At 33.7% G+C, this 14,204-nt stretch overlaps 2 protein-coding genes across 3 annotated transcripts in view; both read left to right on the top strand.

Moving 5' to 3' along the window:
* The window catches only part of LOC134277878 (centromere protein P-like), a 15,401-nt gene extending 7,681 nt beyond the window's left edge, over window positions 1-7,720 (top strand). Inside the window, exons 4-9 of the mRNA XM_062760172.1 lie at window positions 204-270; window positions 1,719-1,798; window positions 4,181-4,263; window positions 4,693-4,869; window positions 6,369-6,460; window positions 6,688-7,720. Of these exons, the coding sequence (XP_062616156.1) occupies window positions 204-270; window positions 1,719-1,798; window positions 4,181-4,263; window positions 4,693-4,869; window positions 6,369-6,460; window positions 6,688-6,809 (621 nt within the window). The 3' untranslated portion in view covers window positions 6,810-7,720. The remainder of the gene's footprint in view (window positions 1-203; window positions 271-1,718; window positions 1,799-4,180; window positions 4,264-4,692; window positions 4,870-6,368; window positions 6,461-6,687) is intronic.
* Window positions 7,721-9,128: 1,408 nt separating this feature from the next.
* The window catches only part of LOC134277893 (glucose-6-phosphate 1-dehydrogenase-like), a 31,563-nt gene continuing 26,487 nt past the window's right edge, over window positions 9,129-14,204 (top strand). For both annotated transcript variants that reach the window (XM_062760190.1, XM_062760189.1), the window contains exons 1-5: window positions 9,129-9,356; window positions 12,576-12,613; window positions 12,875-12,983; window positions 13,345-13,553; window positions 13,835-13,996. In XM_062760190.1, the coding sequence (XP_062616174.1) occupies window positions 9,144-9,356; window positions 12,576-12,613; window positions 12,875-12,983; window positions 13,345-13,553; window positions 13,835-13,996 (731 nt within the window). In that variant the 5' untranslated portion in view covers window positions 9,129-9,143. The remainder of the gene's footprint in view (window positions 9,357-12,575; window positions 12,614-12,874; window positions 12,984-13,344; window positions 13,554-13,834; window positions 13,997-14,204) is intronic.

A 14,204-nucleotide genomic window follows, 5' to 3' on the forward strand; every position in this document is an offset into this window, starting at 1 on the left:
GGCTAATTATAAAAATCTTCATAAGAATAGTCAAAACAGGGGACTGTACTTGTCAGTCATATTTTTAAAAAAAAAATAGAAAAATTTTAGGGAAAAAATTATTTGAATATTTCGACCAATCCCGATCAAAATTTTAGATTTCATTTTTTATTAATGGAGATTGATAATTGAATTATTTTAATTGAATGGGACTTTATTTTCAGATTGAGAGATCAAAGGCTATCACTGGTTTGTCCATAGAAAAATACAGAAAACAGGAAATCGGTGAAGGTATCATTTCTGTGTAAATTAGTTAATTAAACAGAGGAAGAATTTAACACCAAGTTTAGAACTCTTGGTACCCGGTACAGTAAATCACTTTTTACTCGCGAGTAGTGTTGTCAAATCGGTTGAAAATCAGAATCGATTAATCGGTAGCATCGGTTGACCCTAACCAACTGATCATCGGCCAATAATCGAATTTGTAATCCTTTACATAAAATAGGTATTATATTTCATTAAAAAATTATAATTTTATATTTAAATAATGTAAGTAAAGGTGCATTGTACAGATCGAAATTCTAAAAACAGTACATATGCAGTTTGATAAAAAATTTCAGTAATACAGACTTTTGCATGATTAGGAATTACTTGGCCTTGGAAACATAAGCATTGCTAGATCAGGTTTTAATTTACATGATTACTAAAATTTACTAGTATATTAAATTAATTTTTAAACTGTTAAAAGACATTTAATATTGCAAATCCTTGTGATTAAGCATGAAATGAAAAGTGAATTCCCCCAAATACTGAAAACTAATATATTTCATTTATACAACTACATGTAGTTTAGTTTCTTTAGTTTAGAAATACTATTATTATTATCTGATTTTTTTAAAACAGATTTTAAGTATGTATTTCAAAATAGGTAGTAAAGGACAACACTTGGAAGATATATATTTTAATTACGAGAGCCTGTTCTTGAAATAGAAGTGAGAAAACTATAAAAAAGATATGTACTGAAATATACCGATTAATCGATTGTTAAAATCTCCAATCGATTGTCTAAAATCGACAGCCTTTCCGACCAATCATCGATTATAAATCGATCATCGTGACAACACTACTCGCGAGAACTTTATTTTCTCGTAATTAAGCAAGATGATATGCTCATGAAAATTTCATTCTCGGGTATAATAGTATTTCTTCAGATTATATAGAGCAAAGACCACAATTTGTGAAAATTTTGTCTGCTTATCATGCTTATAAAGAGTCAATGACTACCTCGCGAAAATTAAGTGATCTACAATACTTCCATAGAAAGTATTTTTATGATTGGCAATCAAACAGAAATGTCATTGCTTGAATGTCCCTTTTAAATATTATTGATATTTATGAGAACAAGTGAATGTTGCAGTAAGGAGCCATGGGTTTGTAAATTAATAGAATGTACATAAAAGTCCATGGCATGCAAGTATTTTAGTGTAAAACTACAGAAGAAATTATTACTGGTTAAATCCAGTTGTAAGTTTATTCTTGGCTTGCATTCTCTCTGTAATCATGCATTAAACCACTTACTCTGATATTTAGGGTAAAAATTTAAAAAATGATAAAAAGTCTATGACTATCTCCCGAAAAAATGAAGTGATCTACAGTACTTTTTAGTGCTTCTTTAGGAAAATAAATATGACAAAGTGTTTTTCATTATGAATTCCAATTTTTTCTGTTCATACTTACAGAGAGACAGACTAGCTACAGTATAGAAGGGAGTGTCCTCGGAAATGAATTCAGTGTTCAGTTTGAGGCTATAAAGACAGAGGTAAGTTGGGTTACTGTAAAACAACTTTGTTTCACATGCGTCAGCGAGGTTCACGTTAGCTTCTTCATCGTGAATATTATTTCTCGCCAAGAACCGGACCTTAAAGTTTCTTTGTCTATCAACAACAGAATTAAAAATCTTGATTGTGAACATTATTTTTGAATTTCGCAAACTAGTTTGCCCCCAATAAATCGCAAAATAAAGTCGTTGCAAACAAAAGTTGGTTTTCTTATCTCCTTTTTAACTGACCTAAGTTAAGGTGAGCTTCTGTTCTACCTGACATTGGCATCGATGTGGACCAATGCTTAAAATTCCTGGAGCAGACGTGGGGGCCATAAAACTGAGAGGAGCTCACTTTTGATCTCATTCTCACTTTTCTGCTATATATTCCTTTGGTAAAAGTGAGACTGAAATCAAAAGTGAGCTTGTCTAAGTTTTATGGCCCCAAGGCCAGGTCTATTTGCCAAGTGAAGGTTAGCCCAAGTTGGACCAAACTTGCAGAGATTTTGGATTATCCAATTTGAAGATACAAAATTATTAAATACATGTACAGTACAAGCCGTTTATTATCATAGCTTATTTGTCAGGCCAAAACTTTATAATAACCGACTATGATTATAACCATAGACAGCTGAAATTCATCTCCGAGGTCTGACATGAACATGACTTGATCAATAACATGCCTGCCGTTTTTACACTATATTAAATAAGTATTATAGTATTAATAATTTCATATTTTTAGGTTTATTTTGAAAAACAAGTTAGCTAACATATCATTTTACTTTTTTTACTTTTTTTACTTACTGTTTCAACATTTTGTATAAATAAATTCACTTTCCTAAAGCTTAATAATCTCCGAACTCAATCTTCTAGATGTCTTGGCATCCATCTCCTGTTAACTTTCATTTTGATCTACTTTCGTTTTTAGGTTCTTTGATCAATTCAATCTATTTATAATTCGTTTGTTTTTTTAACATTGCAGTTTTAATGAAACACAAAACAAAAAGAGAAAATATCTATAAACAGTATATAAAAACGTACAAACGAAAAAAACATTTAGTTACAAAAATGTTAGTTCAACATTTCAGCATTACACAACTTGCTTACCAACTACACAATATTTACGGTATCAAAATTATGTTACAACATAACAGAACATGAATTAAAATTGTTTAATTCTTTCTCATTCTTTTTCAAACTTCAAGGTATTTAGTGTCAGGGAAAATTCATCTAAAACACAAGCCCAATTATTTTCTTCCTTGCACCCAAGCGCTAATTACACTTAATGGTGCCGTTTAATTGAAATTAAATTAATTGATACACTGATGTAAATCAAAGCCGCTTGAACAGGCTGGTTAAAAAGTTAATTTCACATAACTGCTGAATAAATTGGACAATTTATAAATGATTATGACCATTGATCAGGCAACAAGCGTAAGATAGCTTGGGTACATTGACACTTAATTTAGATTCAACACATTTTGGTAAAACACATTTATTATCAAAGTACAATTAAACAATTGAACAAAAGAAGAAAATAGGATTGCGGATGGCTTCCTGTTGTTGTGTAATGTACTTTGTGAAATAAACAAACTTCCAGTCATCGCTCAGGTAAATCACTGGAGTGTGACTAATCCCCCTCAGTCAAGCCATTGTGTATAGATAAGCGACAGTGCATGGGCCACAGGTGTTGACAGGTGTTATCTTTTGTTTTGTTAATTGTCTCCAGAGTGAAAAAGGTGTGAAAAAAATATTACGGACGAAATTTTTCTATGATAGTAACCGAAGTAAACACTTTTACCTATGATAATAACGTAAGAAATTAACATTGAATTATTAAGAAATGGTTTTGTGTTTTAAATATCTATGATAAAAAACGGCCTATGATATAAAACAGGTATTAAATAAAACGGCTTGTACTGTACTTGTTTCAGATTCTGCATCTGACCTTTTTTTTCCACATATTTGGCAAAAAAAAATTTTGTTTAAGAAGGTCCAGCATCTAGCTCACAAACTTCTGTACAGTAATTCCTAGTAATATTGGTCAAGGTCATAAACTTCTGTAATTCTTATAATTTAAAACATGATAGTGACAAACAGTGGACATGCAAAAAAGAAAAAGATTCACTTTTCATGATTCAAAACAGAAGTATTTGACGATATAAATAGTATTAGATCAAAAGTCGATTTTAAGGTCAACTTGTAAGAAACCTTATGCTTGTATGACAAGCACTTTGCCATAAATCACAATCTACTTATCTTACAATTTGAGAGATAAGAAACAGTGATTGATAAATAGATGAAGGTTAGTCTGTCTGTAGTGGGCGTCTCAGTAATATTTAATTTTGTTAAGGAGAGGGTTATTTTGGGGTATTTTTTCAGGAAGAAGGTCATGTGACCATTGAGAACCTGGCTCTGTCGGTGGGAGATGACGTTTTACAGAAACTTCACCAGCCATTACTTCAGTAAGTAAAAACAACAAACACTGTGTTTATTGAATATCAGTTAAATTTTATGGGAGGTATACCATCAGCCTGGGGTCAGAGATAAGTAGATAGTTTGTTTTATGACTTTCTTTTCATTTTATACTATGGAGTATGGGATATTTACTGTAGATTCCTTATTTTTGGCGAGTACTTTTTATAATGTACTAGCTTGTTAATGTCAAGTCGCGAGAACAATAATTCACAAATGGGCAATTGATCAATAGAATTTAAATGGATTTCAGCACCTTAAAAATAAAAGCGAGTAATATTGTTTCGTGAGTTATGCCTCTCGCGAAATTACGCTGAAATTAATTCCTCACATATAATTAGGAATGTACAGTATTCTTTCTAGTTCCTACATGTATGTATGAAGATGTTTGGTAATTTTTTTTCACTGTTGAATCTCAGGCTGAGTGACAACAATGCACTGGCTCCTTTTTTCTCTCTGATGGAGCAGTATTCTAGATGGAGTTTACAACGGCAAGAAACATTCCAACACTTCACAGAAAAATATCCAGACACAGTGTCCACAGACTCTGATGACTCATCAATATTAGTGCTCCAAAGTCCACATATTCCTAATAGGTAAAACACACATTCTAATGCAATTGCTTTGTAAAACACTTTTTGATTGGCTAATGCACTGATGTAAAATGAGCCTTAACAAGTGTTGAAGCTTTTTCATTGTGACATCATAATAGAGCGACGCAAAAACACAATGCTCCGTGAAGTATTTCATGTAACAAATTCAACAAAATAAGACATAAACCAGGGTTTGACATTAAGGCACGTCCGACCGACTGAGTCTAGTAAAAGATAGGTGCGGTCGGGTAAAATGTCTGTGTACTAGACCGACTGGTCGTGTAAGAAAATAAAGGAACTTATTATATATTTTTAAATAAATTAATTATCATGTTTATTGCCGTTGAAAAAATAAAACGTTTCTAACCGCAGAGTACAAAGAAAACCACATATGTTACAAACAGCATGACTGAAGTGCTATCAGTTCATACATGTATGTATTGGACATTCGTAACTACTCTGCCATTTTCCTAGAGAGAAACAATGAGCTTTTTATGGTTTACGTAAATGGCTTAGTAGTTACGATTGTCTTTGTCAAAAGATTCACGTTTAGGACATTTGTAATCATGTAAATTACAATGAACTATAATAATAAAATTATTCTTGCTAAACTTAAATTCTCTGAACATTTTTAATGGCATCGAGTAATATTGTACATACAAATTGAGTAAACTAGGACTAAACACGACAAGCCACATGAATATGACCGAGTTTCAATGTGACGTGTGCGGGAAAATGTTGTTAATTCAATGTGGATTCTCATCATCTGCACAGAAAAAAACAATTATCACTTTTTTGTACTTTAATTATGTTTTCTCAAGTTTGGTCAGGGCTAGTGGTTAAAGGGTAAGGGCTTGTAAAAATTTGCCAGAGTAGCCCGACTGGTCTAGTATTCCAAAAGCTTAATGTCAAACCCTGCATAAACAACAAATAAAATGCATGCATTGCATTATAATGGGAATAACAAATTTTTTAGTTTTTATTTGCTACCGTTAATGCTGATTTAACGGTCGCAAACATCCGTTTTACTGGCTCAGCTTACACATCGCCAGTAAAACTCAATTTGCGACTGTAAATCAGCATAAACGGTCGCAAATACCAAATTAGATGATATTTATTCCCTAATTCTGATGAAGCATCAATAGTGCTCCAAAAGTGCTCCAAAGTCCACATATTCCTAATAGGTAAGACACACACTCTGATGACTCATCAATATTAGTGCTCCAAAGTCCACATATTCCTAATAGGTAAGACACACAAAGTGATGACCTCAGGTTTGTTGCTTATAATGTATTCATTAGTCGACTGTCACAACAAATGGGAATTATTATTATGATGGAGGCTGGGATGTTTGTGAACTGTATTCATTTTATGAATTAAAAAATTAAGCTGATCGATAGAGTCCAAAAGACTTGCAGGAATTTCACCAAAGAGGAACATACTACATGTAGTAATGTTATAAAAGGAGAGCAAGTTAACCAGGATTCTATTTTTTTTTCCAGCCCATCCCTCTGTGTGTGTTGGTCATTTACAGTTGACCCTTTGTGTCAATTTCACCCTGAGTTGAGGTTAGAGGTCATCATCCATAAAAAATGTGAGTAGATTGATTGATTGTATGTTGTTTTACATCCCAAAATGTGAGAAGAAGAATTGTTTTAATGGTAAAAACTTATTTCTGCATGCACGTAAATTAGATGATTGTTTAAATTGAATTTCAAACAACCCAAGTATCATTGTGAAAAACAATATTTTCTTGACTCTGCCGTATTTCATCAGAATTAAACAGATCTGTGATTTTCTATTGTTATATTTTTGTTTAAGTGCTAGAAGCAGACAAGGACAATGTGATGAAGAAAGCTCCAGAGGTGTTCCAAAAGATGTTGGATTCCTACGGAATTGAGAGAGCCCTGGAGACAATGATTCAGTTAGTCGCGGGAACCTGAGAACTAGGTCAATGTTTGTAGAGCTGAAAGTGAGGCAGATAAAAGAACCTGAGAACTAGGTCAATGTTCGTTAAGCTGAAAGTGAGGCCGATACTTACGGGATGTTGTTACTGTACCCTATAGTGGGGGATTTTATGGAGCAAGAAACTGTTATATTGGAGCAGTGATTTTGACCTCAAATGGACATAGCAGTTGAGACATTCAAATGAAAATAGAAATTGAGCCATTGAATACCATATATATGGACATAGCAATTGAGCCATTGAATATATCTCCTAATGCATGCTGTGTTAAGTTGTCCCACTCTCTAAAGGATTATTAATCTTACTTCAAAAATTATTTGGTAATATGTGAACATATCGGATATATAAGTAACTTAAAAAAAATTACAAATGTTAAACCTTGAAAAATCTCTCGTGATTATTTTTTGTTAGTTGTTGTTGAAATTTAGATAGAACACTTCAGTGAACCCGATTTTTAAGAAGTCATGAATTTTACTTCCAGTTTGACTTGAACACAGCTTTTTTTCAAAGTCAGTGATGAGTGCTAATATGACATAGATCGTGTCCAGTTTTGTAATCGACTTATTTGATCGTGTATATAAGAGTTCTCCATGTTAAGAGTTATATAAAAAAAAAATTTAATAAAAATTTTAAGTCAAAAGTAAAAAATTTTGCAACTGATTGTGAACCAGGCAACTGTCACCATTGTTATATAGATAAATTGTTTAATTAATTAGGTTAATTGGGCAGAAACTTAGTTTTATTAGAAATTTTGTTGCCGGGGTTACTCAATAAAGAATAATTTGTTTGATTAATTAGAAATGCTACTGTACCCTTCCTGACAAATCATTCTCAGGAGATTGTTTACATGACATTGTATAACTCCAAATAAAGTTAGTAAATGTTCAATTTTTTCTGTCTTTGTATACATCAAACAAGTTTTCCATTTTACCTGTAGAGGTAAAGTCTAATTAGAGACTTAGGCCACCTTAAAAAATTGTTTGTTTGGAATTGCCGCCAGGAGGGTTTCAGACACAGGAGGGAGGGAAGGAAATTTTTTTTTCCAAACTGAAGATAAATTTTAAATTTTTCATAAAACTCTCAGTAAAAACATTTTCTAACTTTTTGAGAAAAACATCGACCATCGACAAAAAAACTTAATTTTGCATAGATCTGACACTACATTTCAGTGTTTTGTATTGTGCATGTGATAACTGACAATAAAATCTTCCTACTTTTGGTCAGTAAATTTTTTTCAGGAGGGGGCATTTCAATGAGGCAGGAGGCAATTCCAAACAAACAATAATTTTATTTTGGCCTTGTTTTGGCTTTTTGTCCCCCTACTCAAGTGTTCTTGAAAAATTCTGTACAATAACCAGGAACCTTGCAAATGTCCTTAACTTGGGGTTTGTCATTTGGTTTATTCTTAACACTTTTGTTTCATGGTGATATATCTGGAAAGTGTCTAGGCTTTTGCTTTGAAATTTTATATTAAATCTCCCTTTGGATTGTGAGTTCTAAAGGTCAAGGTCTTAAATTCATTCATGCCAAAAAAAAAATTGTTTTCCTTGAGTTTGCTTGCTGCTTTTGGCCTAAAAAGGCTCTATTGATTGAGGTCAAAGGTCAAGGTAGGGTTTCCAAATAAGCTTTTCTATTGAAATTATAACTCCTAGTGTCTGAATATTTTCAAGTCAAAAGGTCAAGGTCAGAAATTCATACAATGTTAAAAAATTTTTTTCCAAATATCAATTTAATTTTTCTCTGAGCTTTTTAAATGAATTTTTTTTTTTATACAGGCACGTAGCAACAGCCTCCCCCCTTTTTCTTTTTGCCCGATATTACTTAGACTATCCCCCCCCCCCCGAAATAGGATTTTCGTTTTCGTCTTTTGGCAACTCCCCCCCCCCCTTTTTTTTTGCTTGTCAACTTTTTCACTTAAGAAAAAAAAATTTCTGCCCCCCCCCCTACTTTCAAAAAAGATGCTACTTCAGATCACTTGGCTGTTATTATTCCTAGTGACATCATTACAATACAGATGATCATTAATTATAATTAATTAATTAACTTTACCTATCACAATGAATTTCAGTAAATAATGAATACATGTCTGGATTTAAAAAAAAAAAAAAAAGTTGAAACACGTTTTCGTGACATGGGGAAAATCATTAACTATAACAGTGGATAAACTATAATCACTATTGATTTTGTATTATAATATTTAGAGCTCGGAAAATATTTCATTTTCTTCGCGAACATGTCAGTAGTCGGCATAAGCTATCGGATATAGTAGCTTGCAACAGAGTTTGTGAATAATTATTGCTGAAAGATCGTCATGTATAGGGAATACAAACTGAAACATGCTAATGTGGGAAAAGACACGCCCCTTTTCCGGTTGAGTGGAGAACACGGGTCACTTCCTGTATTCGGCAGCAGGCAGACAAGAATGTCAGAGCGAGGGGAATTGGACGCCCTGTCGTTATTGAGGGAGAGTCTGAGATATGAGGGCACGGGGGCATCGCACGTGTTTGTCATACTAGGGGCCTCGGTAAGTCTGCACACTGTCAAACGCGCGCTGACATGCACGTGCATAGTGTATATCCATAGGGCATGACACACTGATATTCAGTGCATATACTATTTACACAAGGTGTTATGCTAAATAGAGTGCATTGAAAGCGATTGTCAGATATTTTTATCAGCTAGTGACAAACACTTTGCATTTTTTTTTTTATTTTGCAAATGGCTTAAATCGATGTTTGAATCAATGTCCTAATTTTTTACCGATAAAGAGATTGTTTACATTGTCACTACATGTTTTATTCATTTAGTGAATTAACACAATCTGACACCGACATCAGTCAAATTTTAAAGATTTTTATTACAGATTTATTCCCAACCTTTAGTGTATTCAGACAAAGTAAATTTGCATGTTTATATCTTGATGCTCTTTTGTTGAATCAGGAAGTCCCATTCAAGGGTCTTTAATTTTACTGGTAGATCTAGCCAGAGAGAGAGAGAGAGGGGGGGGGGGAGAGCTAGTTGTTGACATTTTTTGTATACATAGGCGATATCTCTATTTGATTAAACCAGGGGGGGCTATGGGGGGCTTAGCCCCCCACTTTTTTTTCAAATATATACTTAGTATAGACATTGAACATATCTTCGTAAGTTTAGCCCACTTTCCACAGACACGTCTTAGTATACATGGTATAGATTAAAAATGGGGAAAGTGGTGATGTTTGGAAGAAAATTTTTGGTACTGGAGTTCGAACCTAACACCCCCCCCCCCCCCCCCCCCCCCCAACGAAATAGGATTTTCTTGTTTGGGAAATAGACATTTCCTTTTTTCTTTTTTCTTTTTTTTTTTGCTTGTCAGGTTTTTTTTGAGGTACAGTTTCAATTTGCTTCCGACGCCAATGGTATATTAGTGATATATCCCATTTGATTAATTAAAAAAGCAGAGTGAAGAGAACAGCTAGCACGTCTGATATAATGGATCAAATTATTTTCCAATTGATTCGAAATTTAGTTGTATAGGTCTATAATAATTAAAAGTTTTTTCCTATCCACTACTCACAAGCCAGTGATCACCTTATTATTGTAAAAATTCCTGGATCCACCCATTCATCATACACAATTTACTCTGATTCAAGCTGATTACCATAACAAAGATTACCATTTTAACTATGAGCTATGTGTACGTTTTGGAAGGATCTACAAGAGTTTGGGTGGGGTTTCTGCCCAGCCATTTGTCCTCCTTTATCAGTCCCCATCCTTCTACCTGCTCCTAATATTACATTAAATATTTTGTCAGGTAATTGGTCTGAAGATTTAGTGTTCCTGACCCTAATCTAAAGTCAAGGACCCGTCACAATGGGCCAGCAATGCTAGACTAGGAGATATTAGGTATCAAATACCTGGAGAAAATTAGCTTACACCTGACGTGTACACTTTATATTATGAATTACTTTTATCATTGCATGTTATAAAATGTGATACCCATGCAGTCAGCATGGTCAGGTACAGAAATTTTTGTACTTACACCCCATTTTAACTTGGTCACTGAGTGATGAGTCATGCTTTCTACACGAAATAAGAGTACTCGTCAGGTAGATTATATAGAGAGAAAAGTGATTCTTTCCGACAAACATTTTACAAAAAGTAACCCCCCCTCCCCACCCCCACCCCCACCCCCCCCCCCAAAAAAAAAAAGAAAAGAAAAGGGCTTGTTCTGTTCTAAAATAAAAAAATTAAATGAATTTATACAAAAACCCCAAATACAGGTAATATTTTAATTGTTAGTGTCCATGATACTGTAAAATTATTTCAAATTGACATCAGTATATTTCTTTCAAGTCTAGCCATTTCTTTTAAAGTGAAAACGAATTCTGATCTTTGATTTTCTATCTGGTGAGTTTATCTGTTTGTTGTGTAAGTAGTACCTAAGTGTGTAGATCCGCTGTGAGATGAATGTATCTGATCTGACTGACAAGGAAGTGATTCTTGTCTGATTCAGTGTTTACGATCTCTCGCCCGGGACCCTGGTAAAATACACACTGACTCAGAAGGAAGTAAGCACAATGTATATCACCACTACCTATCTCCTCATTATGTTCAAGTACTCTTTAAAGTCCATGTTAAATTTTAAATTTCTGTATCAGTAAAAGATGTGTTGTTTATACTATATCATTTAATTCTGTTAATTTAAAACATGTAACATTATTAATGGAGATAATGAACAGAATTTTAAGCTGAAGTTCATAAAATAATACAAAATGGGAGCAGAGCAAACATGCGGATCTCGAAAACATCATGGGTGGGATCAGGTGCCATGGAGGAGTGAGCATCCCCTGCTGATTGGTCTAGCTATCATGTCCTAACTGATTTCTTGAGCAGTGCACAGCTGTTCTATTGAAACCAATTAAATTTAATAATGATGTACATATCAGTAATACAATACTTAATCTAAGTTATCCTACATTACCTAGATGGTTTTTTTAACAGATATAAGAATAATCAATAAAACATCTTTCTTTTGCTGTAACTAGGGGACTTAATGGTGCAGCTATTACGTAGGTTATAGATGTTTTCAGCAACAGGTGCTGAATTTATTTCTGTACAAACAACAAAAGATGTTTAAGTATTGACAATTGTTTTCCAGTGAATCAATCAAACAAAATGTCATGTATCAAATAAAATTCAAATTAAACAACAGGAAAATCAACTCTTTACCAGATCTACAGATAAAAAACTCATCAGTCATCAGAAAATTATACTTGATTTATAGGGCTGGCTATAGATACACTGTATTTGTAATCTTATTTTTTCTGAACCCCCCCCCCCCCAAAAAAAAAAAAAAAAAAAAAAAACACCAAACAATTCTGTTCTGATCATTAAATTGAATTTGCTTGGGGGTTTGGGGGGAAGATTTCATAGATTGTATGATTTAAAAAGACATTGTATTCACTATTGCTTCTTCATGAAAAAATAAAATTTGAAGTTATTAAGACTCAGAAGTCTCCAAAACAGAACTTTGAAAATTGAAAATAATTTCAGTAAAGGCTGGAATAATGACAGTCCGCTCTTGGGAAATACAAAAAAGAAGTACTTATACAAAGTAACTGTATACACAAAATGTCATGACAAATAGAAACTTTACAATTCTGCCGAATAGCAGTATAGTCATCTCTCTCCAGATTTTATGTTTTAACAGAAACTGTTGTCATCATATAATGTGTTATTAAATTTTCTGTCTTTATTACAGGGAGACTTGGCCAAGAAGAAAATTTACCCAACACTATGGTAAGTTAAGTGGATTTATTATAGATTAGTGCATCACAACACTGTATTTCAGTAAAGATTTGCATATCATAGTACAGACAATCGGATTTTAATGATAATTTTAATAATAATTTTTTATATTTGAAACATACACTGTATTATAATTTTAAGATGACAGTATACTTATTTTATTTCACTTCACATTTAATGATGTGGATATTACAGGATGAAATCCTGGCTACTCGGCCAATTGTCTAATGTTTATTTTTAACTCACTGACAGGTGGTTATACCGTGATGGACTGGTTCCAAAGGAAACTTACTTTATTGGCTATGCCCGCAGCAAGATGACCGTAGACGACATCCGACAGAAAGCCCTGCCATTCATGAAGGTTAAAACATTTAGGCATCACAATGGTCAGGTCAAAATAACACAAGTATGCGTAGAATCAGACTTTTGTAAATGAACATGATTAGGCAGCAACCCTTCTTCTTCTCACATGCTTAAATTGTTACAAGAAAAATCCCTCTTTATTCATGACCATCTCAACATTAAACAAAACATCAATTTGAATTATGCCTATGATAATAGATCAACACCAAATTTTGAAGATATCCATATACATCATGTACATGTAAAAACATTGTCACCAAAAAAATGCAAATGTAAAAAAAAAAATATGAAAATATCTTTTTGATATCGTGGAAAATAGATGATTTTTTGAGATTCATTTGAAGGTCAATCTTTTGAAGGTCAAGGATGATGAGAAGCAGAAGTTGGAGGAATTCTTCAAGGTCAATGAGTACATTGCCGGGAGTTACGACAAACCTGAGGGGTTCTCCCGCCTGAACAAAGCCATCAAAGATAAAGGCAGCTGTAACCGAATCTTCTACCTCGCACTGCCGCCCTCGGTCTACGAGTCCGTGACACTGAATCTCAAGGCCGTCTGTATGTCTGAAGGGTATGTAAACCACAATGTTTAAACAGAAACTGAATGCCTTGTTTTAGTCTGTAGAATATGTACATTACAGAATAGTTTAATTATGTTTTTATATCACCCTGTAGAGATAGGTGGATGCAGGTCATTGAGGAATCATTAATTGTGTTTTTGTTTCACCCTTTATAGATAAGTGAACATGGGTCCTAGTGGAATCATTAATTGTATTTTTGTATCACCCTGTAGAAATAAGTGGACGCAGGTCCTACTGGAATCATTAATTGTGTTTTTGTATCACCCTGTAGAGATAAGTGGACGCGGGTCGTCGTGGAGAAGCCGTTCGGGAAGGATTTAGACAGCTCTAATCAACTGTCCAATCACCTGGCAGCTCTCTTCAAAGAGGAAGAAATCTACAGGATTGACCATTATCTCGGCAAGGAGATGGTCCAGAATCTCATGGTGCTAAGGTGAGTAGTTTTCAGTATATCATGGTGCTCAGGTGATTTCTCATGGTGCTCAGGTGAGTTCTCATGGTGCTCAGGTGAGTTCTTATGGTGCTCAGGTGAGTTCTCATGGTGCTCAGGTGAGTTCTCATGGTGCTCAGGTGAGTAGTTCTCAGTATTTCATTTTTAAGATTTTGTGAAACATTTAAATTCCGAAGTACAATGTAATAAA

Source organism: Saccostrea cucullata, unplaced genomic scaffold (genome assembly GCF_032062105.1).
Source record: "Saccostrea cucullata isolate Sc308-1 unplaced genomic scaffold, CSIRO_AGI_Scuc_v1 ctg1250, whole genome shotgun sequence".
In the NCBI taxonomy this organism is placed as follows: Eukaryota; Metazoa; Mollusca; class Bivalvia; order Ostreida; family Ostreidae; genus Saccostrea; species Saccostrea cuccullata.